A 16,857-nucleotide genomic window follows, 5' to 3' on the forward strand; every position below is an offset into this window, starting at 1 on the left:
ATTTGAAATGGATTTTAATCAACCAAAATGGGTTTTGTTTGTGCAAAAATAATCGATCATAACGACAATAAAACTGATTTCATGGTCTAAGTGTGCAACATTAATAGATTATTATGACAACATTTTTCACAACTTTTTTCAATTAATACCCATTTCTTAACCATGAATATCCGTTCTGGTTGGATAAACGTATTACATTTACGGGGGGATTGTAAACGAAAGAACGTGAGGGGAGAGTCATATGCTGGAGGAACGGCTTAGGGACCTATAACGGCTTAATGAGAGAATATATAGACCAGCAAAAAATATAAAAATTTAAAATTTTTTCAAAAATCTTGTTTCATCTGATGTAACTTGTAATAAGCCAAAGCAACTGTTAAATTTTAACTATACTGCATTGTTTGAAGTTTCTCCGAAACAAAATATGTTTTTCTATAAATGATTATAAATCATTATTTTTGATTTTTTTCTTCAAAGACAAACAAAGAAAATTCAATATAATCGCTTACAAGAAACTCCAGAGATGAAATCTTTTGGCTTATTGGGGCTAAGCAGACGTAATGACGTTTTGTTCTACCCACCTCACAGAGTGACTAGAATAATCTAATATTATTTTCAAGTAATACAAAGCAATTTTGATTTTTGCTATAACGCAACCCAGGCTCCTTATTTTGCACGAAAGTAACAAAAATCAGATTGTATTCTTAGTGTGAATCAGATTTTTTTTAGGTATTTTGGTTTGCAAGTCTGTCAAAAAAGGCCGCGAAAATTACAAACCTTCCAACCTTTCAAAAAAAAATCTAGCCGTACACAAAATTTTGATTTTTTTTATCAAGGAATTTATAACAGTAATTCACGCTGTGTAATTCTAGCCATTGACTTTCGACTTTTTTGAAATGAGAAAACCTTTCGTTATTGTGTTCAAAATTGAGTCCAAAATCATAAAACAACGATCAAATATATTAAGAGTTTTCAAATGAAGAGGAAATGCTATTCTTTCTTTTTTACTCTGCGAAAAAATGCTAGTCACATAAATTCACACTGCGAAAAAATGCTAGGCGTAGAGTTATCAGACAATTTTCTGGTCGTGTAAAATGCTAGTTTCACAACTGTAAGTTTCTATGATCAGTGTTTTTTGTCATTTTGGTTATGCTACAATTTTTCGTCGCTTGTTTTTTTTTTGCTAAATTGTGGCCTGCAATTTTTTTTCTCACCAAAAAATGCAAAAAAAAAATCAAAAACTTGTCTTTATCCCATTGTTTTAAGCCAAGTAGGATTTTTTTTAATTCGGGAAGGTCGTTTGGGCAACGCAATCAAGTTATTTTATAATCCGGGAGAAACTGATTAAAACAAGGGCATCCCAATTAGAATATGTGCCTATTAGTTTTCGGTAATTTTTTTCAGTTTTTAAAAAGCCTAGTTTGGTCGCGCTTCTCGAAACAGAGTAATTTTTGGTCGCGCTGCTCGAAACACAAAGAACTTTTGTTGCGCCGCTGTAAGCCAAGTCATTTTTGTTCGCGCTGCTCAAAAAATAGTCAGTTTTGGTCGCGCTGCTCGAAACATAGTCAATCTTGGTTGCGCTGCTCGAAATATAGTCAATTTTGGTCGCGCTGCTCTAGTTTCTAAGTTTTGCTTTTTTGAGTACTTAAAATTTCAATTTTTTGCCCAATTTATAGTGCGGAAAATGCGGGTTTTCACAAACAAGTTTTGGTAAGCAAAATTTGAAACGCCGAGCAACTTTGCTGTAGTTTTTTTACATTGTTATGAAACTCGACACAACTGCTAAAAGACCAGTCACCGTGAAAAACGACGATTATCTGCTCAAAAACAAGCTAATTTCTTCTAGGCTTCAGCGGCTTTCGAGAGAATTGCAGCAACAATTTGTTTCGAATTGTAATTTTGTCATTTTGCCTATAATGATGTTCGCTAAGCTTTTCTTCTTACCAATACTGACAAAACTTTAAACTGATTAATTACCAGATGTTTTCAAAATAAACCTTCACAAAGTTCTGAATGTAGCAAAAACCAACAAAATGTATGGATTCAAAATGAAATCGAACCTTCAAGAAACAGTTTAAATTGGTAGATTTTTGCAGATTTGCGAAAGTTATAACCTGATTTATTGGTTGTTTTCAATTGGTTCAACTCGAAAAAAAGCAACGAAAGTAAAACACGTATATATCTTGAATAGCTAATTAACAATTGGTCAATTGAAGCAAAGCTCCGAGGACCCGGGTTGACCAAACAGTTTTCATATATGGAAAAGCGCTAACCGAACGCTTTTCATGCAATTTCACAAGTACAGAAAATTGAATCAAAAGCATTGGAAACGACATCGTTTTGTAGCTGAGTTTTCATTCACAAAAAAAAATTCTGAAAGCATCAATCTTTTAGAGATGGCAGCAAAAAATTTTCCATGATGATGAATAATTTAAAATTGTGAATAACATGTGAAATTTTATATAAACAGACATTGATTAAAGCAAACATAACAAGTCATACAAAACAAATAGGAGTTTTTAGCCTTTTTGAAAAAAGTTATCCAGAAAAAAAATCAGTTTTTGTGTATACAGGACTACGTTATGCACACAAAAAAAATACTTTTTTTTGGAAATAGTTTATTTGTGTACAATTTTGGTTTGCGGCTGAACAAAATTGACGCAATTTCGGAATTATTGGAGATGTTTTCGTTTTCGCATCTATGGAAACTGTATGAGTAGCTTTTTTTTATTAAAAGTTGATCTTTTTTTTCAACACATCGAATTTTATGCCTAAACTAGAAACACGTTCTTAAAAACATCGTTCTTAGTTTATGAAACTGTATGATTACCAATTTTGGTCTATGGAGGTCAACGCAAGAAGAGGGGTGGGGGAAAATTGATTTTTTTGCCAAACCAGGATATCTTTTTGGTTTTTTTTTTACGATGAGTAGTTATGACTAGACTGAAAACAAATTACAATGAGCGCATGTAGAAAAATTCAGGGATGGTTATTGGAATTAGTTATTGCAAAAAAAAATGATCCCGGCTTATCAAAAAAAAACATTGTCCGCGCCCCTCTCCCCGGTATTTAGTTTTTGGTTCGTTGCCAGTGTTGCTAAAAATCACAAATTTCGAAAATAAACTTACCGGAAATTTCTTCTCTGCAGTTATCTTTTGGTTTGTTGAGAAAATATTGATGGTTATCACAATTTTTGAAAAACAAACTTACCGGGGCTTTTTTCTCCGCGTTGTTTTTGGTTTGTTGAAAAAAAATGATGATTATAACAATTTTTGAAAAAAAAAATTTACCGGAGCTTTCTTCTCCGCGTTTAATTTTTGGTTTGTTGAAAAAGTAATTATGATTATCACAATTTTTGAAAAAAAAAAAAAAACTTACCGGAGCTTTCTTCTCAGCGTTTAATTTTTGGTTTGTTGAAAAAATAATGATGATTATCACAATTTTTGAAAAACAAACTTACCGGAGCTTTCTTCTCCGCGTTTAATGTTTGGTTTGTTGAAAAAGTAATTATGATTATCACAACTTTTGAAAGACAAACTTATCGGAGCTTTTTTCTCCGCGTTTAATTTTTGGTTTGCTGAAAAAAATAATGATGATTATAACTTTTTTTGAAAAAAAAAATTTACCGGAGCTTTTTTCTCCGCGTTTAATTTTTGGTTTGTTGAAAAAGTAATTATGATTATCACAATTTTTGAAAAAGAAAAACTTACCGGAGCTTTCTTCTCAGCGTTTAATTTTTGGTTTGTTGAAAAAATTATGATGATTATCACAATTTTTGAAAAAAAAACTTACCAGAGCTTTCTTCTCAGCGTTTAATGTTTGGTTTGTTGAAAAAATAAGGATGATTATCACAATTTTTGATTAACAAACTTACCGGAGCTTTCTTCTCCGCGTTTAATTTTTGGTTTGTTGAAAAAACAATTTTGATTATCACAATTTTTGAAAAACAAACTTACCGGAGCTTTCTTCTCCGCGTTTAATATTTGGTTTGTTGAAAAAATAATGATGATTATCACAATTTTTGATAAACAAACTTACCGGAGCTTTCTTCTCCGCGTTTAATATTTGGTTTGTTGAAAAAACAATTTTGATTATCACAATTTTTGGAAAACAAACTTACCGGAGCTTTCTTCTCCGCGTTTAATATTTGGTTTGTTGAAAAAATAATTTTGATTATCACAATTTTTGAAAAAAAAACTTACCGGAGCTTTCTTCTCCGACTACCATCAGTTTTGTTTTTGGGCTCACAGACATTTTATTTACAATATCAATTTCCAATCTTCAGTTCTATTTCCTCAACTGTTTTGTTTTGTCGGTGAATGAGATTGTGAATAACGCTCAAAGCGAAATTGCTTCGCTCAGGACAAACAAATAAAAGAAATGTCGACTTGGATATTGAAAAGATTCTCATTAAAGTAATGATACTTGAACTAAGCAAAACAGATTCTTTTTGGTATCTCAAAACAAAAGAAAAATTTTAATAATGGATTCTTTTTTACAAAGCAGTTTCGCCAATTTGGGCCTTGATGAAATTGGGATAACAATTTTTCCATGGAACAACAATGAATATTGAGCGCTTTAATTTCTCTATTTTGCTTAACAGGTTTTTTTTTAAACTTGAAGGAAAAAATTTTCTAGTTTCCTTTTTAACTAAATTTAAAAAAGAAACGAGAAAGTTCCGAACGGTTTGTTAGGAGTGTTTTTGATGGAACAATCGAACGCGGTTGAAAAAAAAAAAAATAAACGTTTAACTTTTTTAGAAAGTGATAAACAAAACAGGAAAAGGAAACATTCTAAGTTAACTAACAAATGAAAACTTTTTTATCTCAATTTTTTATAACTCCCAAGCATGATTATTTTTTTCAGTTGATTGTGTAAACTAACTTCCCATTCAATACGAAACGTTTTTACCACCTCACGTTTTATGTGATAATAAAAATGTAAATAGAAGCAACGTAAGTCAAAGCGGCTGGTTTTTCGTTGCCTACTCTGAATGTCAAAAATAATTTATTTTGTTTTCGATTTCTTTTGTGACCATTTGTTTTCAAATTGAGGTAATTTCTAAGCCTCTTTAATGTGGAAACAGTTTTGAAGAAAGAACCGAGCGAGGCATTAAGACAACTATTAAAACATGCAGAACGTGAAAAAACTGGGCATAAATTAAAAGTGATGGTTTAATAAAATGAATAACAAATAAACAAAAAGGAAAACAATTTTTTCTAAAATAATTTCGTTTTTTTGACTGATAATTAGTTTGAGACTGATCAGAAAAAAATTATGATGACCCCGCCCATTTTTGAAATAATTGATTCTCTAGCCACCAAAAATTACTCTTTTGGTCCTCCTTTTGGTATTTTTTAATATACAGCGACATCTCCCTTATCAATTTTAGCAATTTTTTGAATGAAATAGTCATTTTCTACAGGTAAAAAAAATGAATAGAAACTGATGATGATCGATTGTAATTGTAGTTTTATCAATGCGCGTAATTAGAACAAAACAAGCGAAGAGTATAAAAACAACATCAGCTGATGTGAAATAGAAACAACTGAGAATGATGATGTAACAGGAGAATGATGATGAAAAAAAACACGTCTAAGTTTTGCTTTGAATTTTCTGAAATACTCAGAAAAGTTCAGATTGGTTTTAAGCACTTTTCGCCAGTAAGCAGGCCTGGAATTCCAAGTGAGTACTTAAGCGTATCTAAATTTGCAAGCAATTTAAAAAACAAGTCCGAAAAAGTTTAGGCATTACGAAAACTCGCATGTGAAATGGCAAGAATCTCAGCGATAACTCGTCTTTTGGAAATTGCTGTTTAAATTAAACTACAACAATTCACCCAAAAAGATAACTTAAAAATGATATTTTTTATGTGGCCAGAATGACTTAACCTTCGTTTTTGAACAGGCTGCTTTTGGACGCGTTCACAAACTAAAATTATATGTGGCATCAAACTAACACTGATTGTAATTTGAGTACGTTATAGACAAATTTTTAACAATTTACATGCAAAAACAAATCTTTTCGGAAAAAGTTTGTTTGAGCATAGAAACGATTATGCGACTTCATGCAATCGTCGAAAAAATACACAATTTTGTATCCAAAGTTTTGCAAATCCGTCAGGTTCCTGGTTTTCTAAGAAACTGTCCAGGCCTGTCTTCCACGGGTTTTTTATTAGCTAGTACAAATCCGACGATTCATTTTTTCCCGTTAATAATAATTATAAAATCGGAGGTTAAAAACACTGTATCAAAAACACTATCCAAACTTTTCTCCCGGGCAAAGTTACCATAGTGAGTTAGAACCGATGTGGTTAACTCATAGAGTAATTTCGGATAGGGTACACCGTCTGCTCGTCACGCTATCTTATTTTCGGCCGGATAGATTCGTGCAACTTCTTAGTCTAACACCGATCCTAATCTTACTCTTATACTTTCTAGTCTCAGGGTGTTTAACTAGTCTCTGCTAGGCTCAATAGATCTAGGGTATACTGGTTTGTTGCGCTGCTGAAGTTCTCTTGGAGAGACAACTAATTTCTAAGTTAAATTCAAATCTCTCTGGTGCTGAAATTACAAGTAATTTCAGCACTTACAAATAAGTGGGTTGTTAGTTAGATGGATTATGATTGGTTAATATTAAATACTTTACAGTGGTAAAATATCCAATTTATCCAATCATAAAATATAGTTTAGATCAGGTTCCATCCATCCGGGTTTTACAGAGTTTTTAGAATTATCTTTCTGCAATTCAAAGGATGGATGACGAACGTTGGTGTTTGGCGAACATCATATTCTTGTCCGGTTTCTCTTGTTAAAGAAGTTCCAGGACGCTGGAGTTAGGGACATCAATCGTTGTGTCGTCTTGTGACAACGACTATGTTCCCCAATGAAATCAATCTGATTTCAAAATGGTTTGCTATGACGGGTTTTTCTGTATTATGTAGAGAACTTGTTTTGTGTTCAACCTCGTCTGGGAATGGCGTGGAGATCGTGTGTGGAAGGGATGCCTCGTAACTCGGGTCTGTACGTATACTTGAACATCGAGGTGGTCATTGGTCTAGTTCAATGAAGTCCTTTTCTGCGAAGTCAAGTCGTACTCTAAATCCTTTGAGTTGTGATTGTGGACGGCATATCGGTTGTGGTTAGCCATTCTTGTTCGAGTGTGATGGGATCATTTTGTCTTTGGATGTTCGTCTTTGTTGTTGTGTGTTGATCTATATACTGCAAGGTATGATTTACATTTTATAAAATTTTATTAGTTCGGTTTTTTAATCATGAATTTAGTTAGTTGTTTTCACAAAAGCATTTTGTTTTAGTTCGGTTATTTTGAAGAGTTGCTCACCCTTGAGTAGTACCTCCTATTAAAAATAGAAATGTGGTCACAAAGCGTGGATGTAGCGCGGTGGGTTAGGCCGGCTATAGAGCTTGCTCAGGACGTCCTCTCTGGTGGGTTAGGCCAGGAGTGGGTGTATGGTTTCGTGCGGTTTCTTTGAGAGGTCCTGTTATGTGATAACGTTTTATGTTGGTTTTATGTTGGTCTTTCTTGTGTTTCTTTGGTTGTGTCCTTTTTTCAAAAATCAAATTGTTTTTGGTATGGGTTTGTCTTGTGACTTTTTTGTGTTTTATTATTTCTTTCTTAGACTTTATAATAGTCTTCAAAAGAATAAAGCATCCAGTTTTAAACTGGGTTAATGCGGTTTGGGTACCGTTGGTTTTCTTTTCTTGCTGCGTTGGTTAGTTTGGTTTAGTATATAATTCCTTTCCAACCGGGTTAAAGGAAAGTTTGAAACTTGTTGTCGTGTGTTAGAGTTGTTGAGTGTGAAAGCTTGAAACTTAAAATCATTATTTAAACAATTCTTCGTGGGCGAGCTGTGCGAGTTTGGATAGAATTCCTGTGCGATTGAATGAAAATATCAAAATGTTAGTACTGCATTTTCATTTTATCAACTTAATACATAGAATTTCAAATTTACTGCTTTTTGTTGGGGGAAATTTAAAGTTATAAATTTTCATCGTAACTAAATTTACAGCTTTATGGGGAAACATTAGATTTATAAACTAATTTACTACATTTGGTATGAATTTTATTATATCATCTTGTGCAGAATATTAATGAAGCTTAGAAGAATTTTAACAAGTTTATTTTTTATTTTTCTTTTCTGTTTTTTGCAGATGATCGTGGTATGAAGACTAAAAATGTAAAAGAAACATGAATAAAGAATGGTTAGTACAATTTAAATTTATTAGTTAAGAATATTTCTAAATTATTCTTACCTGTTAATTGTCTGGGAAAAAGCCGTGGGGGAAGATGTCGTGTATCATGTCCGATGTTGTTAGTAATTTTGCTAGTATGCGAATGATGTTTTTAGTTTGAAGCAGTGGCCAAAGCAATTGAAGTGCTTTAATGGTTTTTAGTTCTTCGGTGCCTACTGCAAACTCATAAGGTGTGTTTTGAATAAGGTTATATATTTTGTGATTATATTTAGTATTGTGAATAAATTCTAATTTTGGGATTTCTATAGGCTGAATAAATTCATGTGGGATAAGGAAGGGTCTGGATTCTTCGGCGTTGAAGGTCTTCGTGATGGGACAAAATATATACATTTGTGTTAATGGGTCATAATTGCGGAGGATGCCGTGGAGGTTAGTATCCTTGATGCAATAGGTGAAATTAAGAAAAAATGGTGAAGTTTACTTTGAGTTAAGAAACTGAAAACGATGGTGTGGTTGTCTTGATGGAGTATGTAAATCAAAATGATTTTGTATGAAGCGATAGTATGTATATGTATGAGTCTGTTTAGTGCGTATGAACAATGTGCGTATAATGTCGTGTGAACAGTGCATATCGCGTTCATTTGGTGCAAGGAAGTGAAAAGTTAGTGAAAATAACTGAAATTTGTCTTTAAAACTTTCGTAAGCTTGAATATTATTTAGTGCTTCAGAAATGATGTGATCATATTTTCTATCAAAAATATTAAGGGTGAATACATATGACGTTTTGATGAAAAATTTTTCTGTTAGTTGTGGGTTAGCGAAGCGGTCGTCATCTAGAAATTGGTCTTGATTAGTTCGGATGATATTATGGTCGTAATATTCTATTGTAAATTCGTTAGCACGAGGTGCAGTGAATGTTTTTAGTAATTTTTTATATCCTATATAAGTAAATTGTCTAGGTGTTAGTGTTGCGGTGAGTCTATTTAGCATAACTTTATTCTTTTCTATATCGTCATGAGTACTAGATAGTGGCAGGCAAAGGGGATTAGTAAAATGGTAATATGCTGTCCAGTGAAGTGTGGGCATTAAAACATGTTCATCTACAAAACTACGTGTGTCGTTAGTGTCGTTAGGTGTGTTTAATGTATATTGTGGGAATGAGGGTAAGGTGATTGCTAGAAAATCTGTCGTGTTTGTGTGTTGTGGATGATTAATATATTCGCAGGCTGTTCCGGGTTTGGTCGGGAACGGGTGATTCGCGAATTTTCGTTTAAAAGTGCGATAAGCTCGGTGAGTGCTATTCGATGTTTCGGTGGATGTGGGTGATTGTGCTAATGATGCAGTGTGAGCTGAGGAGGGTGTAGGAGAAGGTGGGTTTAAGGATTCTATTGTGGATGAAATTTGATGTATGGTGAGTGTGTTAGGGTGTATTAACTGTTGTTGTAGGGTGATAAAATTATCGAGTTCCTGGGAAATTTGGGGTTATCTGGAGAATTATTAGATGATCGGTCGGAATGGAATGAAGAGTAGGTTGGGGTTACTAGGGAAGCATACGAAGGAGTGGAAACGGATGGTGGGAAAGCAAAAAGTGGGATTATTGGGATTGGAGTGTGGAGGTTGGTTGGGTGGGAATTTGAGCGGTGTAGGGATCCAAGTTGTCGGCTCATCGTGGGCTAAAAAAATGATTATTTTGAGACTGAAAAGCGGTGGTATGGGGTTTTTCTATAATTTGTTCATATGTATTATCATCTTGTGATTGATGTGTCATTAAATGTTGTATTGGGACTTTGCGATATATTTGGTCTAAAATTTGGGTTATGTATTATTGCTAGGTTTCGGAAATTACGTGGAACTAACGATAATGGATGGTTATGTGGTAGGGGTGGCAACTGTGGTGCGGTAGGTGTTACTTTTATGTTATTATGTTCTTCGTCGTACGTGTTCTGTCTTGTCGCTATTTTTGTATTATATTCTTTTATTTGTGCGTCTAGAAGAATTTTGTTTATTGATGAAGAAAAAATTCCAAAAATCCTGCAAATAGTATGCGTGCTACACTTGCTTGTCTATTTACTTTTGTGTATATATCGCATGTGTTATAGATTCCTTTTAAAAGTGAAAAAAGAAATCCTATAAAGTTAAACATTGCATATAGGATAGTTAATTTTTCTAAGATGTAATAGGGCCATCTTTTCATTTTTTAGGGTAACAAAGCTAAAAATATTTTAGGTGAAATATATTGTGGTGTGTATTTTTCACCATTTAGATATATATAGTCTTTAGAGTCTTTGAAATATCCGCTATAATCTTGTGTATAAATATCTGCAAATCCTGCGGTTTCGGCAAGTTTTCGTAAATTTTGATCAATTGACTGTCTTTGTATAGTGTCCATTTGTGTTAATAATTCTTGGAATTGTTGTGTTCCAATTTGGTTTTGGATATCTGATTTTTAATATATTCCAATTGATTGTAAATCAATATTTGGATTACGAGCAATAGCTCTGATGCTTTCGGTTGAAAATTTTTTGAGTGATTGCATTAACGTAGGGTATGGAGTAAGAAGATAATATTTATCTTCATCAGGGTTCAATTGTAATAAATTGTGGCTATTTTCTGATCCACATGGGACTGCGGTATCCCAAAAATATGTTCGTCGTGAAAGTATGTCAACAAAATGTACCTTATTTTTATAAAATTTAGGGATTTTTTATAGCAGCGTTTATCTTCAAAAACATATAGTGGTGATACTTTTTTTGGTACAAGTATAAAACCATAAATTGTTTCCTTCGTAGTCTAGAAAATTTGATCTATTTCCTGATAGTAAATATCCTGCGTCCTCCACCAGGTTGACCATTACTTTTTTGAAAGTTAACTGGTATATATGATGTTCATGTATCTTCGGGAAACGAAACAATTGTTGCTTGTGTCCGTGTTGTAGGATCACAATAAGCTTGATCGTTTTTACAAGGTAATCTAATTCCTTGATAGATCATTGTGTTGTCGGATAAATCTTGTGTGAGTTTTATTTTTTCGAGTTGTATTTTCCAATCGAAAAACATTATTTCTTGATATCCTTTATTTTTTGTGTCTGCTTTGATGGATTATTTATACCAATGTGTGGTATCCAGTGCTCATCGTGTATGTCATAACTTAATCTTCCGTGTGCGCCGTTGTATGGGTATTTTTCATCTAATTTTATATGTCCTTGATATCTTTCAAGTTCTGCTTGATGTACAGAATCGGCAAAGACTTGAAAATATACTAGTTTTCTGTCGGCGTTTTTATTTCTTGTGATATTTAGTCTGAATAGCTCGTTTTTACAATCATCGGGATTTAGATGTAGAAGTCGTTCTATATTACTTTGGTAGAATGATTCGTGGTCAAGTCAGTTTTTATTTCCGTTTGAAGCTTGTGAACAATGTACTTCCTTTTCGGAAAATGTTGCTGTAAATTTATATCCTGCGACTGTTGTTGCTCGGGCTTTTGAATACAGTGTCGCTATTACATTTGTAGTTTTTATAGCTTGTGGTTCTGTTTCGCATTGTGATACTTGATTTATTGCATATTTGTGTAGTGTTTTTTGTTCATTTTCTTCACAATCGTAGTGTGTTACTAATAAGTCTTGGGGTCCTGTGCGGGGAGAAGGATTTGTGTTCTGATCGGAAAATATTGGAAAAAGGATTTGTTGAATTATCAATATTTTTAGAATATACATGTGTATGATAATCCTGAGTATGGGTTATAAAATGTAATGTAACCAATTGTCTTTCTGGTATATCTGTCGTACTTATATATTACTTCAGTTGTTATAAATGGTGGTGGTAGCGATTGAGCTGTTATATTGGGTGGGTTTAATGGGTAAGGATGTTGAACAATGTTGTTAAGTTTAATCGTAATTTCGAATTTTAATTGTAGACTATTTTGTTGGAGTATTTGGATGTTATGGTCACGAATGTCTTCGTGGATGTCTTGTCTATATTGTAGTCTATGGAGTGCCCAATTGTGGAGTTTGTTACTTTCTGGATGATGTCCAAATAATGGTGGGGGTGCTGTGAACGTGTTCCAATCCAATCTTAAAGGGATATTTGTTGATGATTGTTCTCGATATCTAGCGTCGAGGTTATTTGGAAAATTTAGAGGGAAAGGCGTCGGTGAAATCTGGCTTATTGATGGTGTTGATGGTAGTGATAATGTTTCTGGTAGTGATGATGATGTTGTTGTATCCGTAGAAATATCTATTGGGTCATTTATTAAATTTGGTTCACCTTGTGTGAATGCGTGTGTTGTCCAATATGGTAGTCGTGATGTTTGATTGGGGGGTTAAAGGGATTGTCACGTATTTGTTCAGATGATGGTGTTGAACCTAAGTAATCTGAGGGTATACTTCAGGTGCTACGTTGTGAAACAAGTGTAGGGGTTTCTGGTATTGTGCTATTTGGGTTTTCTGGAGTATTTGGTGATGGGGATTGGGGTATATCAAAATGGACTCGGGTGGTTTGAAAATTTCTATTTAGTCGTGGATGTATAATTTGTCTATTTATTTCACCTGTATTTTCGTTTTGACTAATGTTTCTTTTTCTACTTAATTCTTGTGGTAATGTTGGGTACAAGTTATATGTTGGTTCACTTAGGGGTGCTTGTCGCTGAACTGGTTCTAATGGTTGGGATAAGCGAGCGTGTCGTTCTTCAAAAGTGTATGGGTTATCTTGGAAAGAAATTCGTGTGGAATTTTGGGGATTTTGGGTAGTTGTAGGTATTGTTGGGTTTTCTTGGGATGATGTCGGTGAAGACTGACTGTGTGATTGATGGTTAGCAATTTTTGAAGGTATTCTGAGCGATTTTTCCTAGTGAAAAAATTGATGTTTATTGTAGTATTCTTCAAGGAAAAGAATTAAAAGGATTGTTGCTAATGCGAATGTGATTATTGCCTTTTTTATACCTTTGCACATTGTCAATATTAGGGATGATAAAAACGTTATAAAAATTACAAATAGTAAAAAAATATCTGTTCTACTAAAAATTGTTCGTATCATTTAAATAAACTTTGAGTTATCGTACCTGTGAATATGGTCAATGATTTGGGAAAGTTGGAGATATAATTCAAATATAGAGTAGAAAATTTAAAAAATGTTGCAAAAAATGATTAAAATTATTATAAAAGCTTCAAAGGTATCAAAGAGAAATATGAATAAAAGTTTAAGTATTGTGAAAAAGTTTATGAAAATGTCAAAAATTGTATTTGTTTAAAGATATTGACTGATCGAGAGAAGAGCATTTTAGAAATGACTTCTTGATCGAATATTTTTTGTTGTTTGGGGCAATTTTCAAGTGTGGTCGAGTTATTTATTGATTTTTTGACAAGTGGGTTGAGTTTTGTGAAAAGTTGTTGGAGGCTAACTTTATGGTGTTCGGGAGATCCTCTTTGCTTTAATTTTATTTTTCAGGTGATCTGAGGTATTTTTGAGATTTTTGTACTTTAGGCTAAATTATTACTGTCGTATTTTTACTTTAGGCTAATTTATCATTTTTGGTTGGGGGTTTTTTGAGGTCTAAGTTGGGAAAATACTGTTGATCTTTGCGTTATTAGATAAGGGAGGGTTATGATAATATGGTGGTATTTATTTTAGTTGTCAAGTCTAAGTGGTTTGCTTATTTTTGACCTGGAGGTTGTAAAGTTATAGTTATAGATATGCCTGGAGTTTAATATCTTTCGTCTAATAGGTTGGTGTTATAGTTATAGAAGGTGACGGATTGAATGAATCCTATTGGCTAAATTTGAACTAGAATTGTTGCGTTTTTTGTCAGTATGTTATTTTGAAAAATGAAGATTCAATATGATCGAGAGGTCCGAGGATTTTAAAATTAAAGTTGTTTTTGAAATTCAACTTTCTTTAATATTTTAGATTGTGGGATGAAAGTTTTGTAGTTTTTACGTGGTTGATTTCTAAGTCGTGATGACTCTCTATGTTCTGATTTCTCGACTTGTTCTTGTGGTAAAATTTTTTCTATCATTTTCCTATTTTTCCTTTCTTTTTGAGGTATTTTTTGATCTAGCTTTTTTGTATTGTTTTGAGTTGTGGTTGGTTTTATATTTTGTTTTCCATGGTGAATGTCGTTTTGTTCATTTAATTCTTTTTCCGTATGTGGGTGATTTTGAATAATTTTTAAACCTGTGAAAGACTATAATTGAATTAATTCGCGTAGTGCGTATTCTTTTGGGTAGTAAGGCATTAGATTGTTCCGATGTTGAACAATTTCTTTTTTGTCTGAATCGGTGATTTTATATGTTACGTCAGTGGGTTTGGCAATTATTTGGTATGATCCTTTGCAAAGGGGTTGTAATTTTTTAAAAATTCCTTTTTGGGTATTAAAATTAGGTATTAAGACAAATTTTCCAATTTTTAAATCTGAGGCTGGTGTAAAGCGTGAATTAATTTGTTCGTTAATGTTTTGACTTTGTAACAATTTTTTTGTTACTCTTTGGTAAATTTCATTGTGTTTTTTATCTCTATTTAAAATCCATTCGGTGTGTGCCGGAGGCTAATTTAAGGATTTGTGGGTGATGAAAATGATCTTCATCATGCGTGTGTAAAGATAGGTTTTAACAAACTGAGTCTTTATTTGGTTGACAATAACCTTGTGCATTTTTATGAGAATTTGCTGTAAACATAATTGGTTTACGTGGCTTTTGATTAAGAACCATTTCGTATGGTGACATTCCTAAAGTTGTCGTAATTTGTGAATTATATGCTAAGGGAAATAATTTTACATCTGCTGACCATTCTGTGTATCTTGTATCATTTCCATTTATGATACATCTAAGATATTCTTGTAGTGAACGGTTCATACCTTCGACTAAACCGTTTGTCCAAGGTGCATGAGATGTACGTGGTTTATGTTTGATGTTATATAAGTGAAACAGTGTGATGACTTCATTATTTATGAATTCTGTAACGTTATCTGTAACTAAGGTTTCGGGTAATCCGAATTTAGCTATCCAGTGTCCATAAAGAGTTGTGTAAGCATAATAAGCATTACAATGTGGTACTGGTTTGAGTGCTACATAATGTGTAAATGCATCAACAATTACCATAATGTAGGAGTTTCCTTCAGAGGATGGTGAAATTGGTCCTTTTGTATCGAATGAAATACGATGGTTAAAATATAAACTTTGTCCTTTAAAATCTTGTTTTTGTGCTATTTGTTTTTGATTTGGATAAGGTTTATTTAGCTGACATACTATACAATCATTGCATAATACTTTTATCCAAATTGGTGCATTTGGGAAATAAAAATTTTGTGTAAAGTTTGAATATGTTTTCTCTGATCCAGAGTGTCCTTTAGTATTTTGTGTATGTGAAATGTTAAAAGCTATTAGTGTCATACTTAAAGGGAGACAGGGAACTGTAGAATCATTTAATTGATATTCTAGAAGGTCTGTGTTTTCATTAATTGTTGTATTATTATATTTTCGGAAATATCGGAGGAGTGTTTTGTTTCCTAAAATTGTGGTATCTTCTTTTACGGGCTTAGTTTTGTATTTGTGCCATGATTTTAGTTGTCTAATTACTGGGTCAAGATTTTGACATTGTTTCAAGAGCTCAAGTGTAACTTTGTCTGTTGGAGGGAGAAAAATATTTTCAATTTCTAATTTTGATAGGGGAATTGTATCAAGTGGGTCATGGAGGTCAAAAACTTCATTTATTGTGTATTTTGTTTGTGGTCCTGATAAATTTATTTTATCAGTTAAATTTTCTTTTTCAATTAATGGAAAAAAGTCTTTTTTATACGAGTGTTATTTTATTCGTTTTTGTTGGGTGTTATTTTTTATCCATTGTGAGTATGGAATTGGTTTGAAAGTTGATGTTCCTAGTAGATCAACTTCGTAGTGATTATTTTGGCAATTTAAGTAAAGTGGAAAATGTTGTAAGTTATTTATTTGTGATTGGTCAATGTCAGTTTTTACTGCATATTTGCATTCTATTCGGGGTGATGTTTCGTCTTTTGCAAGGTAGAATTTTATATTTTTTGGTATTTCAACTGTAGTTTTTCGTGTAAGTAATTCAGGTGGCGTATTTCGACTTAATGTATCTGGTAATGCAAGGTTTTTTCCTGCTGTCCAAAACTATATGTAAGTTTGGAAATTTCATTAGAATTAATTGAAATCTATAAACTCGGTGATTGGGATTTGACTTTTGTGTAAAGAGAAAAATGATTGGTTTATGATCTGTGAATATAACTGTTGGATGTTTTGATCCAAGTATCAGAAATTCATATTCTGTGAGTGTATAAATTATAGCTGTACATTCTCTCATTAGAGTTGAGAGTCGTAGCTCTGCTTGTGTGAATAATCGGGAATTTGCTGATGTAAGGTTCATTTTATTTGTACCACTATGTGATTGTAGTAATGCTGCGCCAATGCCAAAATTTGAAGCATCGCACATTGCATAGAATGGTTGATTTGGATCTGGAATTGTGTTTGAAATTTGTTCAGTTAAAAGTTTTTTTAATTTCTTTAAATCGTGTTTGATGTTCAGTGGTCCATTCAAAATTATTTTATTGTCTGAGGATATTATAGAACGGTCTTAAAATTAATTGCATTTTATAAACGTACTTGCTTAAGAAATTTAACATTCCAAGGAGTTCT

The 16,857-nt window shown here is 32.8% G+C and overlaps 1 protein-coding gene across 2 annotated transcripts in view; it reads right to left on the reverse strand.

Annotated features, from left to right (window-relative positions):
• The window catches only part of LOC134855096 (small conductance calcium-activated potassium channel protein 2-like), a 112,283-nt gene that overhangs the window by 74,277 nt on the left and 21,149 nt on the right, over positions 1-16,857 (reverse strand). The window contains exon 1 of one of the 2 annotated variants that reach the window (XM_063871479.1): positions 4,203-4,376. The exons of the other annotated variant lie outside the window; for it this stretch is intronic. Coding sequence (XP_063727549.1) covers positions 4,203-4,254 — 52 coding nt within the window. The 5' untranslated portion in view covers positions 4,255-4,376. Of the gene's footprint in view, positions 1-4,202; positions 4,377-16,857 lie in introns of those variants that run through there. 2 annotated transcript variants of the gene reach the window in all.

Source organism: Symsagittifera roscoffensis, chromosome 10, assembly GCF_963678635.1.
Source record: "Symsagittifera roscoffensis chromosome 10, txSymRosc1.1, whole genome shotgun sequence".
Lineage (NCBI taxonomy): Eukaryota > Metazoa > Xenacoelomorpha > Acoela > Convolutidae > Symsagittifera > Symsagittifera roscoffensis.